We start from the raw sequence: 19,353 nt of genomic DNA, 5'->3' as shown, positions 1-19,353 counted from the left end.
AATCTTATAAATTCATATCCTAGAGAGTTATACGAGGTTCTAAAACTTTATACACATAATAAATATCTTATTCTAGGCACTTAGAAATTATGAAATTAGGTTTTGAAACCTTTGAATCTAAGGAGAAATAAAGTGGGCAGAACTAAATACCGGAGCCTTGGGCTTCCACTGCTAAACCTTGGAACATTGGGTATCCATTTTGGGCAGTAGCCACTGCGGCTGCAGAATTCTTAGACTTCGACTATCGAACCAAGAAAATTTTTAGATTTTCCTGAGAAACTGCATGCTTTGGCTATTGAAACTATAGTTTTCGGCAGCCAAACTTGAGAATTTCTAGAATTCTCAAGTAAAAAACCTACAGATTCAAACTCCCCAAACGACCCCAACTCATTCCAAAGTTTCAAATTTTAAACCCAACACATATATGTTAGTAGTATGCCCTAGAGCATATCATTTAGTATGTATCTTGTATATGTTTTTATTAATAAAAGGCATTTTCATTTTTCCGTTTACATAATATATTTCTGTGTAATAGAAAATGTCCATTGATATTTTGTTAGAAATTCTATTCTTAAGTTATTAAGAATATGAGTGACAATATTTCTAGTACAAAGTATCATAAATAGGTTCACAATCGAGGATACTTCACAATGAGGACATGACTTATCCAGAAAGATTGTATTCATGTTTGTTCCCAAGTTATTTATATGAGATATAAATAAGATGGAATGGTGAGTCTCATGCCATATAACAACATGATAAACACTTATACATGATAAGTAGACCAAACCAGTGATACTTATAATAAGCACATGGAGTTTACTCTTGTCAATGTATTGTCATAAATCATATCAGTGCATATAATCTTTAGACCTGAGATAGCACAGTTATCTTATATATAGGTAGTTTGAGTTTGATACTTCTTTCATACTTGTACTGTGTATGGGTATATGGGCATGTGTTGGCTCTTACTAGTTATATATGGAGGTAGGTGTTGATCAAGATGGAATCTGTTACCCTAAGTAAATAGGGATAAAATCCTAGGTTTATTTAATTGTTCTTGATATTTCAAGTTCCTGGCCATGATAGATAGATTTAATCAGAAAAGAGTTTCTGATGAGAAAATCATTTTAATAAAGAACTAGAATTAAATGAGAATATAATATTCATAGCAAATGGGGTTTGACATAAACCATGACTCCAGCTTGAATTGGGATTTTGTAACCGAGAGATTTTAGTGCATGGTAACATATGATTATAGGTTCATTTAAGGTAAATCTTATTACTAATTGGGTGGCCTTGGCATGCTATGCTAGGTGTTAACCATGGTCTATGAGGTGCATAAAATGATTTAGAGAAATCATTTATGGTAAGAAAGAGTTCTGATGATATTAAGAGTTGATATCATGTCTCATTGCCAATTAGTGATGAGCCTAGTAAGTCACACACATACACAAGTAATCACCAAATTAAATATGATCTAATTAATTAATTAAAGAGTTTAATTGATTAATTAAATATGTTTGGTTTGCAATTAGATTACAAAGTCCCTAGCATGGCTTGAAACCAAATCTAGGTTATTAGATGTATAATATAAGTTAAATTTATATTTAAAGTATTTAAATATGAATTTAATTAATGAGAAATTAATTAATAAAGATTAATTAATTAATTTATATTTGATATAAATTGATTAGAAGAAGAGAAATAATTATTTTGGGTTGAAAACTCAAAATTAAGACAAAGGGGTATTTTGGTCATTTCACAGGATGACATGTGGCACCATGAGATGGTGACACATGACATTACATATAAGCTTTCCAAATGTCTTTTAACCATGTAAGATGATCAAAGTCAAGATTAAATATAAGTTTGACACTTGGCACAATGTGATTGGGTCAATTAAACCTAGAACCAATCAGAGGGTGACAAGTGGCAAGGGTTTTAAATGGTGACCTAGCTATATAAATGTAAGGATGAAAGAATAAAAAAGACAATCTACTCATTCTCAAAAAGGTGCCGCTACCCTTGGCTCCTCTCCCTTCTCTTCTTCTTCATCTCTCATCAATTCAAAGAGATTAGCAAACAATCTCTTGAATTAAAAATACTAGAAATTGTTTCTAGTGTCCTGTTTACATTTGTAATCTCTCAAAAGGAAAAACTTGATTTTCTAATTGATATAAAAAGCTTTAGAAGCTGTTCAAGGGCTGCCGTAGGTGATCTTGGTGTGGACAAGCTAGAGGGACAACATCTGGTGTCCTAGACACATCCCAAAGATGTCAAATACATTGCAGTGCATTAAGAGGTTAGTGCACTTATTCTTGATCTAATCTAGGGTTCTAATAATTAATCTGATTAATTCTAAATCTTAAATGGCAGATGTAGATCCAAAAACATATTAAAAGAATTTTAATATGTTGTTTATCATTGAAATCAAATAGATAAAAATAAATCTTGCATGATGCATGTGACCCTAGGTAAAAAAATTTTGAATTCAATGATATAAACTTGTGTTTTTCATGCTTCCGCTCCTACAATATACACATCTCTTGGGCCTAAAATAGCTTGAAATCATACTTAATTACCATATACATTAACTAAAAACTTAAATCCTAGGTTTTCCCTAAACCTAACATAACGTATATGAGGATTCTCTCAAATCCACCAAGAGGAACTAGCCATTTAAGGCCTATAACTCTTAAACATGGCTAAACCAAAAATAAAAGCATGAAATTTCAACATAAATCACAAAACCCTAACTTAACATATATAAACTTCCCCAAAACTCATCTTAAACACAATATCACATGAAATAGAAGTTATAAAAACCTAATCCCTCATTAACTTTCTTAGATCTACCTATTAGATCAAGAAGAAAAGAATGTTATCTCTTTTCTTGGAGTTTGGAGGTGAGAGAATCAAAACCCCAAAGCTTGAATCTACTTTTCCAAACTTTTAAGTGGAAGAATACATCTCAAGATCTTGAAAAACTTAAGAAAATCTCTTTAAAGAGCTCCTTGTATGCTCTAGTAGTTGAGAGAGAGTGAATAAGAGAAAACCCAAGTGGTTTTGGTAACAAAATGAGCTTTGGACCCTTTTCTACCCTCAAGGTTGAGGTTTTTCGGCTGTCGGAAGCCTTAGTTTTGGCTGTCAAAATCCATTCTATCTAAGAAGGATATTTGAACAGGAAAAAGGACTTTGGCTGCTGAAAGTCCATCATTCGGCTGCTGAAAGTCCATCCTTCGGCTATCGAAGTTCCTTCTACCAAAAATAATACATTTAAAAACTTTTAGGAAAGATGACCTTTTAAACATTTTCATTTTTTTTTTAAATACATTTTGAATATCTCAAACACACATACATAATCATATTTTCACATATTATTGCCAGTGAAATTTTAATTTTTACTAAAATATTCCATCAAGGACAAATATTTCGATATCAGAAAATGACGGGTATTACATTCTCCCTCTTTTAAAAACATTCATCCTCAAATGTTAAAACAAAACATATAATAAATATAACATACATAACATAACATAACATAACATACCTAGAAAAGGTAGAGATATTATTGTATCATGGAGTCATGAGTTTGCCACATGCACTGTTCTATGTTGTGATGGTTCCATAATACCTTGACCATAGGCATTTCCTTGTTCCTCAGTTTCCTTATCTACGTGTTCACGATCTGAATGGGTTGCTCAACATAGGAAAGATCTTTCAAAATTTTTATGTCTAGTTCACTTATAACCTTGTTCGGATCTGATAAATACTTTCATTACATAGAAACATGGAACACCGGATGGATTCTCTCTATTTTTGCTAGCAAATCTAACTTATAAGATACATTTTCGACCCTTTGCAGCACTTCATATGGTCTAATATATCTCAGAGCTAGTTTGTCTCTCTTTCCAAATTGGATGACACTCTTCATTGGAGATACCTTTCGAAGCACCATGTCCCCTTAATAGAAAACTACCTCTCTTTTATAAAGATCTGTGTAGTTCTTCTATCTACTAGTTGTTATCTTCAACCTTGCCTGGATTAAAGGCATGGCTTGATTGGTGATTTTCACCAACTCCATTACTACTAAGGCTCTTTCACCTACTTCTTCCCAACACACAGGAGACCTATACTTCCTTCCATACAAAGCTTCATGTGGTGTCATTCTGATGATAGAGTGATAGTTGTTGTTGTGTGCAAACTCAACTACAGAAAGGTACTTTTTCCACGATCCTCCTAAGTCAAGTATACATATTCTCAGCATATCCTCCAAAGTTTGTATAGTCCTTTCTGACTGCCCATATGTTTGAAGATGAAAAGCTATGCTAAAGTCTAACCTGGTGCCAAACTCATTTTGAAGACAATGTCAAAATCTTAATGTGAACTGTTGTCTTCTGTTGGAGACTATTATCATTGTAGCTCTAAAAAACCTTATTATTTTTACCACGTACACCTAAACCAACTTATCCATAGAATAGTTAGCTTTAACAGGAATGAAGTGAAAAGCCTTAGTCAACTTGTCCACTACAACTCATATCGAGTCATGCCTGTTGGAGGCTACTAGTAACCCCATAATAAAGTCCTTGGCCACATTTTCCTATTTTCACTGTAAAATGGGTAGTGGGTTGAGCATTCCCTCTGGCTTCTGATGCTCCAACTTTACTCTCTGAAAGACCTCACAAGTAGACACAGACTGTGCAATCTCCTTCTCATGGAAGGCTACTAATACACCTTCTTTAAATCTTGATACATTTTGGTAGTTCTGGGGTGCTCACTATACCTAGCATTATGAGCTTCTCTCATAATGTTTCCCTCAAAATGGAACTCATTTGGTACACACAACCTGTTACCACTTCTGCCATCTTTACCAACTCAAGGTTTTCATGTTGTTTCTCTACCATTTGCCTTAGGTATGCTGGTGTCATCTTTATCTGAGTATCCAAGTACCTTTAGCTGATAACTCTAACTGTAAACCTTTTCTAATTAGCTGGTGTAACTCCTTCAAGATAGGCTACCTTTTTACAGATATATGAGCCAAACTACCAAATGATTTTCAGCTGAGGGCATCTACAACAATATTTGCCTTTCCCAGATGGTATCAAATTGTACAATCATAATCATTGAGTAGTATTACCAATCTCCTCTATCTGAGATTCAACTCTTTCTATTTAAAGATGTAGTGGAGACTCTTATGGCATTTGAAAATCTCACATTTTGTTCCATAAAGATAATGTCTTCATATCTGTAGGGCAAAGACTAAAGCCACCATCTCTAAATCATGAGTGGGATAATTAGCTTTATGATTCTTTAACTGTCTTAATGCATAAGCTATTACTTTTCGATTCTTCATAAGAATACCTCCTAAACCTACTTTGAAGGCATCACAGTAAACCGTGAAATCTTAATTATCAGTAGGTAGAGCCAGTACTGGTGATGAAATCAGACACTCCTTAAGCTTCTGAAAGCTCTCCTCACATTTATCACTCTATTGAAACTTCTTATTCTTCTGAGTTAAACCAGTTATTGAAGTAGCTATCTTGGAGAAATTAGGTAAAAATCTCCTATAATAGCCCGCTAAACCTAGAAAACTCTTGATCTCAGTCACTGTAATTGGCCTTGGTTAATTTGCCATTGCTTCAACCTTCTTAAGATCCACTTCAATTCCATTCTATGACACTATATGCCACAAGAAGGATGTACTTTTTAGCTAAAACTCACATTTAGAGTACTTGGTATACAACTGGTGCTCCCTTAATGTCTAAAAAATCATTCTTAGATGTTGTGGATGCTCTTTAGGACTTCTAGAATACACTAATATTCCATCAATAAAGACGATAACAAAGTGATCCAGATAGGGCTTGAACACCCTGTTCATGAGATCCATGAATGCAGTTGAGGCCTTTGTTAACCCAAATGGCATCACAAGAAATTCATAATGCCTGTATCTAGTACAAAAGGTAGTCTTCAGAATGTCTGACTCCTTAATCCTTAACTAGTGATATCTGGACCTCAAATCTATCTTTAACAAATAATTAACTCTAGCTAGTTGATCAAACAAGTCATCAATACAGGGCAAAGAGTACTTATTTTTCATTGTGACCTTGTTTAACTACCTATAATCAATGCATAGTCTAAAGGATCCATCATTCTTCTTTATAAATAGTATTGGAGCACCCCAAGGAGAGGTACTCAGTTGAATGAATCCCTTATGCACTAATTCCTATAGCTGTTCTTTTAACTCCCTCAACTCTGTAAGAGCCATCTTATAAGGAGGAATAGATATAGGTCTAATAGTAGGCATTAGATCAATTTCAAAATCTATCTCCCTCTCAGGTAGCAAACCAGATAGTTCCTCTGGAAAAATATCTAGAAACTCTCTTGCTACAAGAACTGATCCTAGTCCACTTTTGTTTGCCATAACCTCTCTAACATGGGCTAGAAACCCTCTACATCCTTTTCAGAGCATCTTTTTGTCTTATAGAACAGAGATCATCCCCTTCATAGATGATGTCTAATCTCTCTAAAAAACTACCTTTGACCCATCTTGTCCTCTAAACCGTACCACCTTATTCCTATAGTCTAAGGTAGCATAATTAGCTGAAAGCCAATCCATTTCTAGAATGCTATCAAAATCCATCAATTGTAGGACCACCAAGTCAGTTGGAAAGCATTTATCCTCCACCATTATTAGACAAGCATAATAGATCATCTCTGTTACTAAAGGATCACACTTGAACCCACTAATAACTAATGGATAATACAGACTTGAGACTACTAAACCCAATCTTTGGACTACTTCAGGGCTAACAAAAGAATGTGATGTATCAAGATCAATCAAAGCATGCATATTGAAACTTCCAATGCAAAGGTTACCTAACACCATAGTGTTGGAGATATTGGCTTCCTATTGTGTCATGGTAAAGATCTGAGCTAGTACTATCAAATCGCTCTCTTATGAACCTGCTATGGAGAATGAAGAACCTCATCCTCTACCTTGTCCCTTTCCTAATAAAGGACCCACAAAAGTATGTCTTGATACCGGTTGGGCCACACTGCCAAACCCTACTTGTTGAGAAGCCACCCTTTCCATATTGGCATATTCCCTTGACATGTGCCCCTCTTGTCCACATCTATAGCACTGGGAGGTTCTAAACTTACAAGGTCCTCGATAAGGCTTTCCTTATCTGATATAACCAGAGGTATTCAATCCCGAACTAGATCCACTTCCTATCCTAAGGCATGACTTAATTCTGCTCCAGAACTTATTCTTATTTTGCTTCTTTCCAAACTTCCCTCCTTTATCCTTCTTAGTTCCAAATGAAGAGATAGTCTTGCTCAAATGACTAAAACTCCCTACATTTATAGCCTTAGGAATCATAGACTATTTAGCTTTTATACTTTTTAGCTTCAGACTCTCTTTAATGATAGCCCCAACTTTCATCTTTCTTTTAGCATCTACTATTAAATGGAAATTATGGGTTTTTGCAACCAAAATTAATGAGGAGTATCTAGAGTGAAGCTTTTGAGTGTACCTCTTCACTTTCTTGTTATCAAAATCATACTCCTACCTCACATACTATAAAAGATCAAGAAATTTATCTGTATACTCGTCGACACTCATATCAGTAGTCTATCTCAACTGCTCAAACTCTACTACTTTTAGTTCCTTAGAGCTTTTTGAGAAAGGCCAATTAGAAAACTCTACCACAAACTGAGACTAGGTCATACGAGTGACCCTATCAACAACATAGGAGTTGTACCATTCCTTCGCCTTTTTATATTTCAAGATAAAGCTGGCCATCTAAATGGCCCTACTATCACTGTTGTCCAATTCATCGGCTATCATTTTGACCACCTTAACGTACTCGAAAGGATCATCTCCTTCCTTGTACTTGGGTGCATCTAGCTTTAAGTACATTATCATTCTTGCTCTACCTCTAGTACTTATCCTAGTCTCTTATGGAGGAACTATAGGGGACAATTGGTGATGGTGGTACTTACACTCTTGTAACTCCCTCTATGAGATTTTAAGTTCCCATAGTGGTTGAAGACCTTTGAGGGTGCTGTTGTGGAGGGTATGTGGGATATAGGTTGAATGGTAGGAAGTAAAGTGGGTAGGGCATGAAAGGAGAATATTGGGGATAGCTTGTAAACCCAAGGTTTCCAAAACTTCCCTATTGAGAATATTAATACCCAAGCCCATACTTTAGTCCTGGCTAAGGAGGAGATACAAACTTTGACTCATCTCCTCTGTAACACCCTTATATGCATAGCCTGGTATATTTTACTATTCCAATGACCAGTGTCGATCTGGATAATTAAGGGGATTAGAATCATATTTAAGACACCTAGAAAAGCTCTGAATGAAAATAAATAATGATTACCAGATAGTTAAGTATAAACAAGAAAAACAAAGCATAAAAAGTTAAATAAGCCAAGGGTCACAACGATGGGTGGCCTTACTGGGAAGTGACTGCGAGGTCAGTCCTAACCCTACTTTTGAACTGAAAAATGTGACGCTGTGGTCCTAACGACTATTGCGAACCTAGTGGAAAAGAGAAACTCATAGAAAAGAGCTAATAAGTAGGTCAAATATTTAGGTCAGGGATCCGGAAGAAATATCAAATTATTTACAAACCGGACCAGACCGGCGAGGGGCAAATTGGTCAATTCACCCTTAAAGGTGACTCCTGACCTAACTATCCAATAAAATTGGAGAAATGAAAATTTTGAAATATAGAATTAACTTAAAGAAACAAGGGAAATAAAGGAAAAAGAAAAAGAATGAAAAATTGGCTTTTATGACATCACTTGAATGACATCACATATGATATCAAAATTAAATTTAATTAACCTAATTTTTACCAAGTCAATTTTAACTTATTTAGACATAAAAATACAAAAAAAAAATTAGAAGAAATTTCACTCATCTTCTCTCCCAAACCAGCCGGTCGAAATTCTCTCCCCTCTCACCTCCATTTTCATTCACCATTAAAGCTTGATTCAAGCTTGATTTCCACTCAATTAACCCTAATTTATCCCAAAATTCTCTGTAAAACCTTGCTATCTTAACTTGAGAAAGAGATTGAGGAAGAAAAGCAAAGGGGAAGAGTGAAGAAATTGGTGATTGAATTTCAAGAGAAAGGTTAGTACCTTAAACTTACAAATTCTAGTTAAATCTATATGTTTAGGGTTGCATACACTTAGAATTAAAGTGGAAATGCAAACAAAACCATCATGGGAGGAATAAGTGGGATTTTCAACCAGCCTTAAGGGGAATAGAAATTGCTTGAATTTGATGGAATTAAAGAGTTAGAGAAGTTGAATTAAGTGTATATATGTTGATTATGTACTTTAATTTCATTAATTGAATGAATTGTGTAAATTAGGGTTCTTGAATTCTTGAAATTGGGATAAAAATTGTAGAAAATGGTCAATTAATGCAAATGACCTTAATTGAGGTTAGAAATGGTCAATTGTGACCAATTGAGATATGTTAGAATTTGTAGAATTGAAATGCAATTCGGATTGGTTAGGGGTCCCAATCTGGCAGTTTGACTTAGGTCTCTTTCAGGGACCAAAACTGAAATTTTGATAACCCAATTGGTGTGAGGCCAATTAGGAATGAAATTAGACACATAAAGACACAATTTTTATTTAGAAACCATGCCCAGAAAATAAAATTAAGGTAGTGAACAATTAAGTCAAATCTGGGTAATGTGCACTGCCACTGTACAGAAATAACTAAATGAATAGTGTTTGTTCAATTGGTCATAACTTAGTCTAGGTAGGTCCAAATGATCTGATTTTTGTGGCATTGAAAAGCTATGACATAGCACTACAACTTTCATGAAGAAAAATAGCCCAAATTCTGCCCATAACCAAGTGAAATTGCCAACCAAAATTGGTATCTTAAAACTGCCAGACCTAAAAGTTACCCAGAATTCTGGGTTAAAAACCAATCTGGCCAGCCTTAGAAAAATGACTATAACTTAGGCTACAAAACTCTAAATGGAGTGATTCAAAAAGGGAATTAAAGATAAAACAATAAGAAACAACTTTGATGAAGAATACTTAGCCAAATTTCTACAGTAACTAGACCAATGGAACAGTGTAAAATAGAGGACCAAAACTGAAAAATAGCAATTTCTCTTAGGAGAGTTAGAAGTTGAAATGGCAACTAAGACCAAAAAATTTGACACTCAAAATGTGGTATGTGGGTGTAATTGGAATTCACATACCTATTAAGCATGAGAAAGTCAATATTTTGACTTGAATAGTGCCATGAATAATAACCCCAAAATGCAAATTTCAAAGAACATTAATTTAAGCATATTAGGGCTAGAATTTAGTAGACATGAATTTATTTATTAGATTTATTATAAGTTATGATACTGAAATACTATAAATTGTGTGTTCAGCTGAAAAGGCTATTGAGAAAGGAAAGGAAACATCGAATCAAGGCCAAGAGGCGACTCGTACGAGGTTTATGCACAACATAGAAACTTTATGTAAATTTTCTTTTGCAAATTGTTTTGAATGAATTGTGATCATTAAATTGTGAATTTATTTGTACTGAAAAATTGGATTGAAAAGAAAAATATGTTATTAACCCAAAATGTTGAGAAAATAAACTATATGTGAATTATTGACATTTGAATGCTTAGAAAACTGTTTAAATGGTTTGAAACTACAGTGTCATGACCAAATGTCTGAATGCCTCACTAGCCTGACTAGTGAGAGGAATTAGTTTTGTATTCCCTCTCTGACTGAAGTGTTGAGGTGTGTACCAGTAGATGAAGAAATTTGAATGGATACCCATAGATTTGAGCTAGCTAACCTTGGTATTCCTCATAAGCCTTTGGCTATTGAGATGAAAAATATATATTGATGGCATGATATGACTGTGTGAATTTATAAAAATTGTTTTGTAACTTCAGAAGTGAAAAATTTCTTTGACCAAAATTTTAAATTATGTTTTGTATCTGTTTATTAATTTCAGTATCGTATTTGGATTAATTGTGATTTAATATATGCATAAATTAGTATTTTTGTTATGTTGTGCACCAGTGAGTCATTGTACTCAGCGATGACATTTTATTGCTATCGCAAGTAGAAAGACTAGTAAAGCAGCCGAGTGAGCTGTTAAAGACTATTGTGCTACACTTTGAGATTCTGTCGGGTATTAAATTATACACTTTGTACATATTTATTTTGATGTATATGATTGTATGTACATGTTGTAAATTGGTCTTGAGCAGTTGTACAGAACTTGAAATAATATTATTTTAGATTTTCTGATGTAAATTTAGACCGATGAATGTAAATCAATTTTCCTTTAATGGAATGTGAATGAAATTCTTTAGTATTAGTTTTGAAAATAATTGAGTTGAGAATTGACTTGAATTGTGGAGTTGAGAAGAATTGTGTTGATTTGAGTTGTGATAGTGGTTGATTTTGATGAAGTGAATTATAGGAAGTGCTTTTCTACAGGTCAAAAATTTTGGTTTTTCTCAATTACAGCTGGCACTCTGCCGAAATTTTTATAAAATTTGCGCAAAAATAAAAATGGTCAAAAAATTTTACCTAACTTTTAAACCTCAATTAACGTTTTTAATACTTGCTAGAAATGCTCACCACCCTTCAAAAAGTAAGAAAATTGTTTAAAAATCCCTTATAGTGTATTTAATGGGTTATCGATAGGTGAAGTTCGGTAATTCACTATAGGATCATGTTGTGCCTTACAGAGGGGTAAGGTGTGACATCCTCCCTCCATATAACGATCTTTTCCCACTCTTCCCATGCCTACAGACTCAGGATTCTCATGCTATTGGGAGAAGCCATGAGAACTCCTTTGTGTATCTACAGATATTCTGGGTGCATTTGCAGTCTCCTTACTGACTTTAAAGGACTTTCTAGCACCTCTTGAAGATTTTCCCCTTCCACTTCAACTTCCTTTCTCCCTGATAACAAGGGCGGGTAGTGTTCCAATACCCTAATTCTTGGGTGGAGCACTGATCAACCTAGCAGATCGTCTTAAACCTCTCATTTTTAAAAGCAAACAAGAAGCGTTGAGCACATAAAAAGTTCATGTGGAATCACATGAACACATAACATATAATGAAGCATAGCATGGAACATGACATACACATTACATTCATGATATAATATATAGGGACTCAACCCTACTAGACATGTATTTTCCTAACCGTACTGGTCATCGTACTTCCTTCCACCCTTATCCTATACTTTTACTAACATCTAGGTTTACTCATCTAACATAGAGCTCTAGTACCAACTTTGTAATGACCCAGCTAGAGGCCAATACCGATGCTAGGGATCAGGTCAGTTTAAGGCTGTTGGAACCTATAGCAACCCTAAAGCCTATAAACATAATCTTAACACATGTACTATCAACATTCAAACATATAACAAACCTTTACATCTTAGTCTTTTCATCCATACATAATTGTCTTTAACATAAAAGTGGTTCATAACTTGAACCTTAATATATATAAAACTCTGAAGCATAATGGTTTAACATGTATACTCCCAAAAGAGTTAACATAAATATAAACATCATCATCATACTTAAAATTTTACATAAGTCCAATTTTCTATAATTACCAGCATAGTACCATCCATTCACATTTTACATATCCATCTATCCATATATCATACATAAAGAAGAGTGCTAAGCTACCCTTGATGCTCTCTCTCCAAAGAACTCTTCTAATACTATAAACCTGCACCTGAGGTTAGGGAAAAGGGGTGAGTTTACACAAGCTCTGTGAGTAAACTAACCAACATTTATTATATCATTCATTTCATACATATGCAATGCATCATCCAAATGGATTTTCACATCATAAATATTTCATGTAGGATGGACTTGTCATTAGTGACTCCCTGAATCCAATGTGCCCAGCTCGTACAAAGGCTCCTAAGGACTTTCACTTAAAACATGACTTGTATCATGCATTAAGGGTATCGTAAAGATCTCCCCTTGGATTTTTATGGATCCATAACAGACATAACATAACATAGTCATAACATGAGGGGAGTCAGTGGTTCATCCATTATCCATCAATGCACCAATAATAAATATGCAAATATGCAACATATTCATATTCTAGATACATACATCCTACATAAATACAACATGAAGCATGAGGATGATCAGAAATTAAATTTAGAAAGTTTACATTTATTAAGGTTAGAATTACTCACCTCTTATTGATTATCAACTTCCTATCACAAATGGTAGCTATTCTCAGATCCTTAACTTTCCGAGTCCTTCAAGCCTGATCCTAGAAAGTTATACAAGGTTCTAAAACTCTATACACATAATAAACATCTTATTCTAGCCCTTTAGGAACCATGAAATTAGATTTTGGAACTTTGAAATCAAAAAAATAAAGTGGGCAGAACCAAGTTCGGCTGCCCAAGTCTTGGGCTTTAGCTGCTGAACTTTAGAACATCAGGTGCTCATTTTGGGCAGTAACCACTATAACTACCGAAGTTTTAGACTTTGACTACCAAACTTAGAAAATTTTCACATTTTCTCGTGAAACTGCATGCTTCGGCTACCAAAACTATGGTTTTTAGCAATCAAATCTAGGAATTTTCAAAACTCCCAAGTCAAAAACCTGCTAATTCAAACTCCCCAAAAGCTCTAAACTCATTCTAAAGTTCCAAAACTTAAACCTAACACATATACACATCTCTAAGTTCTAAAATAACTTGAAATCATGCTTAATTACCACATACATTAACTAAAAACTTAAAACCATACATTTTCCCCAAACCCAGCATAACATATATGAGAATTTTCTCAAATCCACCAAGGGAAACTAGCCATCTAAGGCCCATAACACTTGTAATTTCAATAATAAATCACAAAATTCTAAACCTAACATACATAAACTTCTCCAAAACTCATCTTAAACACAACATCACTTGAAATAGAAGTTGTAGAAACCTAATCCTTCATCAAATTTCTTAGATCTACCTTTTAGATAAAAAAGAAAAGAATGTTACCTCTTTTTTTGGAGCTTAGAGGTGAAAGAATCAAAGCCCCAAAGCTCGAATCTACTCTCCCAAATTTTTGAGTGGAAGAATCCACCTCTAGATCTTGAAAAACCCAAGGAAATCTCTTCAAAGAGCTCCTTGCATACTTCAGTAGTTGAGAGAGAGCGAAAAAGAGAAAACCCAAGTATTTTTTACAGCAAAATGAGCTTTGGATCCTTTTATACTCTCAAGGTCGAGGGACTTTTGGCTACCGAAAGCCTTAGTTTTGGTTGCCAGAGTCTATTCTATTTAAGAAGGATATTTGAACAGGAAAAAAGACTTCGACTGCCGAAAGTCCATTCTTCGATTGCCGAAGTTTCTTTTGCCAAAAACACACACCTAAAAACTTTTAGGAAAGAAGACCTTTTAAGCATTTTTTTTTAAATACATTTTGATTACCTCAAACATACATACATAATCATATTTTCACATCTTACTGTCACTCTTTTGTCAGTAAAGTTTTAATTTTCACGAGAATATTAAAGGACAGATATTTCAACATTGAAAAATGACAGATACTACAAAATGGAATAAGGGTTAATTTGCCACATGTACTTATTGGAAAAGTTCAATTTAGCATATTTTTAACTTTTGGTCCAATTTAACATATAAGTTTTGGTTTATGCTCAAATTAATCCAATTAATTAATATGTGCCATTTTTTAATATTTAATTATTTTTTAATATTAAAATATTATTTTTATATTGTATAATTATTTAAATAAAAAATAAAAAATATTATTTTTATTATTCAATATTATTAATTAAACTGAAAAATATAAAAAAATATCTTTATATTTTCATATAATTAATTAAAATTAAAAATTATTACTTTAATTAATTTTAATTATTTAAATGTAAAAATATGATATTTGTATTTCATACTTTTAATTTAAAATTAGAAAATTATAATTAAATAAAACTAAAAATATAAAAATATTATTTTTTCCATATTATTAATTAATATTAAAAAAGTAAAATATAAAAATAACTAATTATAGTTAATTAATTGAGATTAAAAATTATTAACTAAGCAATTAATATTAAAAAAATAATTAACTTTAAAAATATTTAAAAAATAAAAAAAGGCAACTCATGCATTAAAAAGTGGTGTGTGAGTTATACCTTCCTCAAATTTGGACTAAATTGAACATAAATTGAAACTTCTGAATTGAATTGAATCAAAAGTTAAAATTGTACTAAATTGAACCTGCCCAATAAGTACAGATAAGAGATTAGACTTTATTCTATTAAGTATAGAGAGAAAATTGGACTTTATTCCATTATAAAATTATCTAGCCGAATAACATAGTTGAGATATGGGTTTTAGAAAGTTACAACTTGAGATTTTATTCATTCAATTTGATTAGTTGGCTATTGAATATTAGTGAATTCAATTAAAGATAATGTGGACCATACGGTATTTCCATTATTTAATGCGCTGCCCTTCAAGGAGATTGTTGAGTCAATAACGCTCATGATGTTACAAGGTCCCTTCGTGAGCTCAAGTTATTGGGCTCAAGCTGGGCCGGACCCATTCACAATCATTCTACTGCTATGATGGTCGTGTCTAATGCCCTTCACTCGTGGTGAAGATCCAAAGTGGCCCTTATTTAATTTTGTATGAAGCCAAAATGAATTTTGAGGAAAAAAAAAATCCATCATTAATGGAGATTTGAGGTCTTCCCATTCTCCCATTTGCGTACTGGGACGTGAATTTATAGGAAATCGGGTACAGCACAGCACACATCACATGTCATTCTAATAGATTATTATTATTATTATTATTATTATTATTATTTTCAATACTGTGTTTTCAATATTATTTTAGGTAGAGAAAGGGAAAGAGATAATAAAGAAAGAAGTGCAGTGTGTAGGTGTAGTCGTAACTCAGAAACGAACAAATTATCATCTTTCTTCAACATTTCTGAACTCCGATTAGTCTTCAAAATTCAATAATGGATAAATTCTTAATCCAACTACCAATTGCTGTGTTAATCTCTTCTTTAATCGCTATTAGAGCTTACAGGAGAAAATCTCTCGACTTTTCTGGTGCAATCTCCGGATTTCTTGTTTTGACCATTCACTTCGCAATCAATTACAGGTCTCTTCTTTAACTCTTTTTCTTTTTCTCTACCCTGTTTGGTTCCTGAGAAATCGCAGAAAGTTTATGCTTCTATTTTGTTTTATTTTAATTAATATTTGCTGAATTTAGATTTGGCGCTATATTGGTTGCATTCTTCCTCTCTTCGTCGAAACTTACGAAGGTCGGGGAGGAAAAGAAGAGACGTATTGATGCTGATTTCAAGGAAGGCGGACAAAGAAATTGGTATTGTATCCCTCTTTCTCTCTCTCTCACTGTCTCTGTGTGTCCTTGTTCTTCTTCTTCTTTAAATATATGAATATGCATCAAATTGAGGTTAAGGATTGTGATTTGACCTAAGAAAGCTTCTTCTTTTATTTTTACAGAAATATAACTTTATTTATTCCTTTGGTTGATTGAGTTAGGAAAAAAATTTGTTGCATAAATGACAAATAACAACCCCCTTTTCTTTTAATTAATTAATTTTTTTAATACTTAAGCATATAGTCATGAAATATTTGTTACTAATATCATGAAAGTATAGCTTTTTTAATCTTATTTTCCTCCTTTGAAAAAAAAAATCAGTTGCAAGAAATGAATTCTCACACAATCAATATTGCTTTTGACATGATTTTTATTTCTTTTAAAATGAATTCTTTTTTTTAAGTTATAAGAATTGAATTCTTTAAATTATTACATTTCATAACATGCGAATTGACAAAAAAAAAAAAAAATAATGATAATAAGAAATAAGTTGAATTGAGTTCTTGCAAAAATCTAGTTTCCAAACAGGCTGAAGTTGCAGTTTGAGAGAAATTCTGTGGTTTTGATTTTACACGTCACAAATAGAGTTAATATGGAGGGCCTTGCTAATGTCAATTCCTAGACTCTGTTTGCGACTCTTTTTGGAAATTTTGGCTACCCATATAACACAAATGAGCCATCCAAGATGGGGCAAAGACTTGTCCTAGTATTCACCTGTTAAGCCAATTCAAGATTCCAGGCAAAAATATGAATCACTTAGTCCCTATATTTTTAATGTTGAAGACAAAATCTGAATGGTTGAACTTCTTAACATCATATGATATATGAAGTTCACTGCCTTCTGTGCATTTTCAATGATTCTTTCTTTAATGCTATGCTTTCTTTTTGTTTTTATCAGGATACAAGTTCTGTTTAATAGTGGTATTTCTACAGTTTTGGCTGTGGTTTTTTGGAAACTCAGTGGATGGCAGGACAAGTGCTTGGACACAAAAGAATCAACTGTTATCACATCCTTAATTGGTGGTATTATTGGTCACTATTCTTGTTCTAATGGAGACACTTGGTCTTCAGAGCTCGGGGTGCTTAGTGATGCACAACCTCGTTTGATCACAACCTTTAAGGTGGATGTTCCTTTCATTTTGAGTTTCTGATATTATCATTTCAAATCAAGCTTTGGTGCACTCACATTCATTTGTAGTTTGTCACAATGATTATTATAAATAATGTTGCCTTTTTATTGTGCATAGAAAATGTACAAGCTATTTTCTCTGATTCAGTTTCTGTAGTCTAGATTATGCTTGAAGCCAATATTATTCACCCTTGATGGGCCTCTCTGAAAAATTTATGAATTCTTTATGTTCATGTTGCAAACTTCTTTTCTCTTGTTTAGAGGATTTGCGGAGTAAATTATTTTTTGTTATTTGGTTTTAACCAGCTTTTATTCCTGTTCTGATTGTATATGGTGTAAATTAGTAATGATGCTTGAGATTTTTTATATTTTCAAATTATATGCAGGCTAAAGGAATTTTCTTATAAGTTTTAGGATTGTGAATCCTGATACATTTCCTACATGATTAATTGATTATCAGCCTGTTCGGAAGGGTACAAATGGCGGGGTAACAATGGTAGGACTTGTAGCAGCTGCAGCAGCAGGAAGTGTAATTGGACTCACATTTGTTCTATTTGGATTTTTTACAACAAGCTGTGAGTATGATGTAGCTCTGAAGCAGATCTTGGTCATACCCCTAGCTGCAATGGCAGGATTATGTGGGAGTCTCATAGATTCCTTATTGGGAGCTACGCTGCAATTCAGCGGATTCTGCACTGTTCGTAATAAAGTAAGCTAGACATTTGTGGAAAGATTTATCATTAGAAAAGCTTCTGGCTTCCACAATTAGGATAACAAATTAAACATGAGCACTTGTGAGCTGACCTGATACTTATTGACACTGACTTTTCAGGTTGTTGGAAAACCAGGACCAACAGTGAAGAAAATTTCGGGGCTTAACTTTCTTGATAACAATGCTGTGAATCTTGTTTCGATACTGTTGACCTCATTGCTGACTTCCATTGCGTGTGTATACATTTTCTAAACTGATATTTTCAGTCAAATTTTGTTGTAATGTTGAGATTGCACATCTCAATTGTGCTTTTGCAACTGAATAATGTATCAATTGTAAGAGAACTTTAATCAAGCCGTTTTGAGAAGCTTGATGATGCTGGTCTATAAAGATGGAAGTGGGGTGTAATCGAGCCAAGTGGAGTGATAAAAATAAATACTAAGTTTGAGTTCACTCAGTTTGAATTTTAGAACGAAGTGGAGCAAATATTGTATCAATCTCGAGTTCGAGTTCGAGTTAGTCTCAAAATTTGAAGTTCGAACTCAAGGCAACTTGGTTGAGTTATATTATTATTATTATTATTATTATTATTATTATTATTATGAGAAAATAAAAAAAGAAGAAGTACTATGTAGTTCTACTCATTTTTATTTCAGAGTCTGTGGTTCACTTTGTGACAGGGTGGTGTCTTGAGGTTGGCACTGTTATTAAAGGACAATTTTTCGTCTTTTCTCCACTTAAAAGATGTTGATGTGAAACAGAAAGATGTTAACGTAGAATATTAAAAAAATAAAAATTAGGAAAAAGTACCTTGTAGTTTTGATTATTTTTTCTTTAGGATTTGTGATTTATTTTGTGGCAAAGTAGTACTTTAAGGCTGCATTATTAGCAAATCAAGTGGACTATTTAATTCTTAAAAATAGGTGGAATTTGATGTCCTTTGCTTTTAGAATATCATAGAAAAAGTTTATGCATATTTTCTTTGAAAGAGCTCAATTTTCCAGTTTTAGTATTCTACGATAGCCAATTCTTTAGGTCAAAAAAATTTTACATGGAGTTTATAAGTATTAGGAAATTCAAAGGATAGCTT

At 33.3% G+C, this 19,353-nt stretch overlaps 1 protein-coding gene across 1 annotated transcript; it reads left to right on the top strand.

Annotated features, from left to right (window-relative positions):
• The first annotated feature begins 15,828 nt into the window (after positions 1-15,828).
• LOC110661563 (protein PGR) lies at positions 15,829-18,639 on the top strand. The gene is made up of 5 exons (XM_021820220.2): positions 15,829-16,179; positions 16,291-16,404; positions 17,321-17,543; positions 18,012-18,260; positions 18,384-18,639. The coding sequence occupies exons 1-5, from the start codon at positions 16,034-16,036 to the stop codon at positions 18,513-18,515; spliced, it is 864 nt and encodes a 287-aa protein (XP_021675912.1). The 5' UTR covers positions 15,829-16,033; the 3' UTR covers positions 18,516-18,639.
• The last annotated feature ends 714 nt before the right edge of the window (positions 18,640-19,353 follow it).

The sequence above is a fragment of the Hevea brasiliensis genome, chromosome 11 (assembly GCF_030052815.1).
Source record: "Hevea brasiliensis isolate MT/VB/25A 57/8 chromosome 11, ASM3005281v1, whole genome shotgun sequence".
In the NCBI taxonomy this organism is placed as follows: Eukaryota; Viridiplantae; Streptophyta; class Magnoliopsida; order Malpighiales; family Euphorbiaceae; genus Hevea; species Hevea brasiliensis.
This window is presented reverse-complemented; position numbering and strand designations above follow the sequence as displayed.

Coding starts and splice junctions, on each gene's coding strand:
- LOC110661563 (XM_021820220.2), top strand. CDS start 16,034: ATGGATAAATTCTTAATCCAACTACCAATTGCTGTGTTAATCTCTTCT. Junction 16,180..16,290: donor CACTTCGCAATCAATTACAG/GTCTCTTCTTTA, acceptor TGCTGAATTTAG/ATTTGGCGCTATATTGGTTG. Junction 16,405..17,320: donor GAAGGCGGACAAAGAAATTG/GTATTGTATCCC, acceptor TGTTTTTATCAG/GATACAAGTTCTGTTTAATA.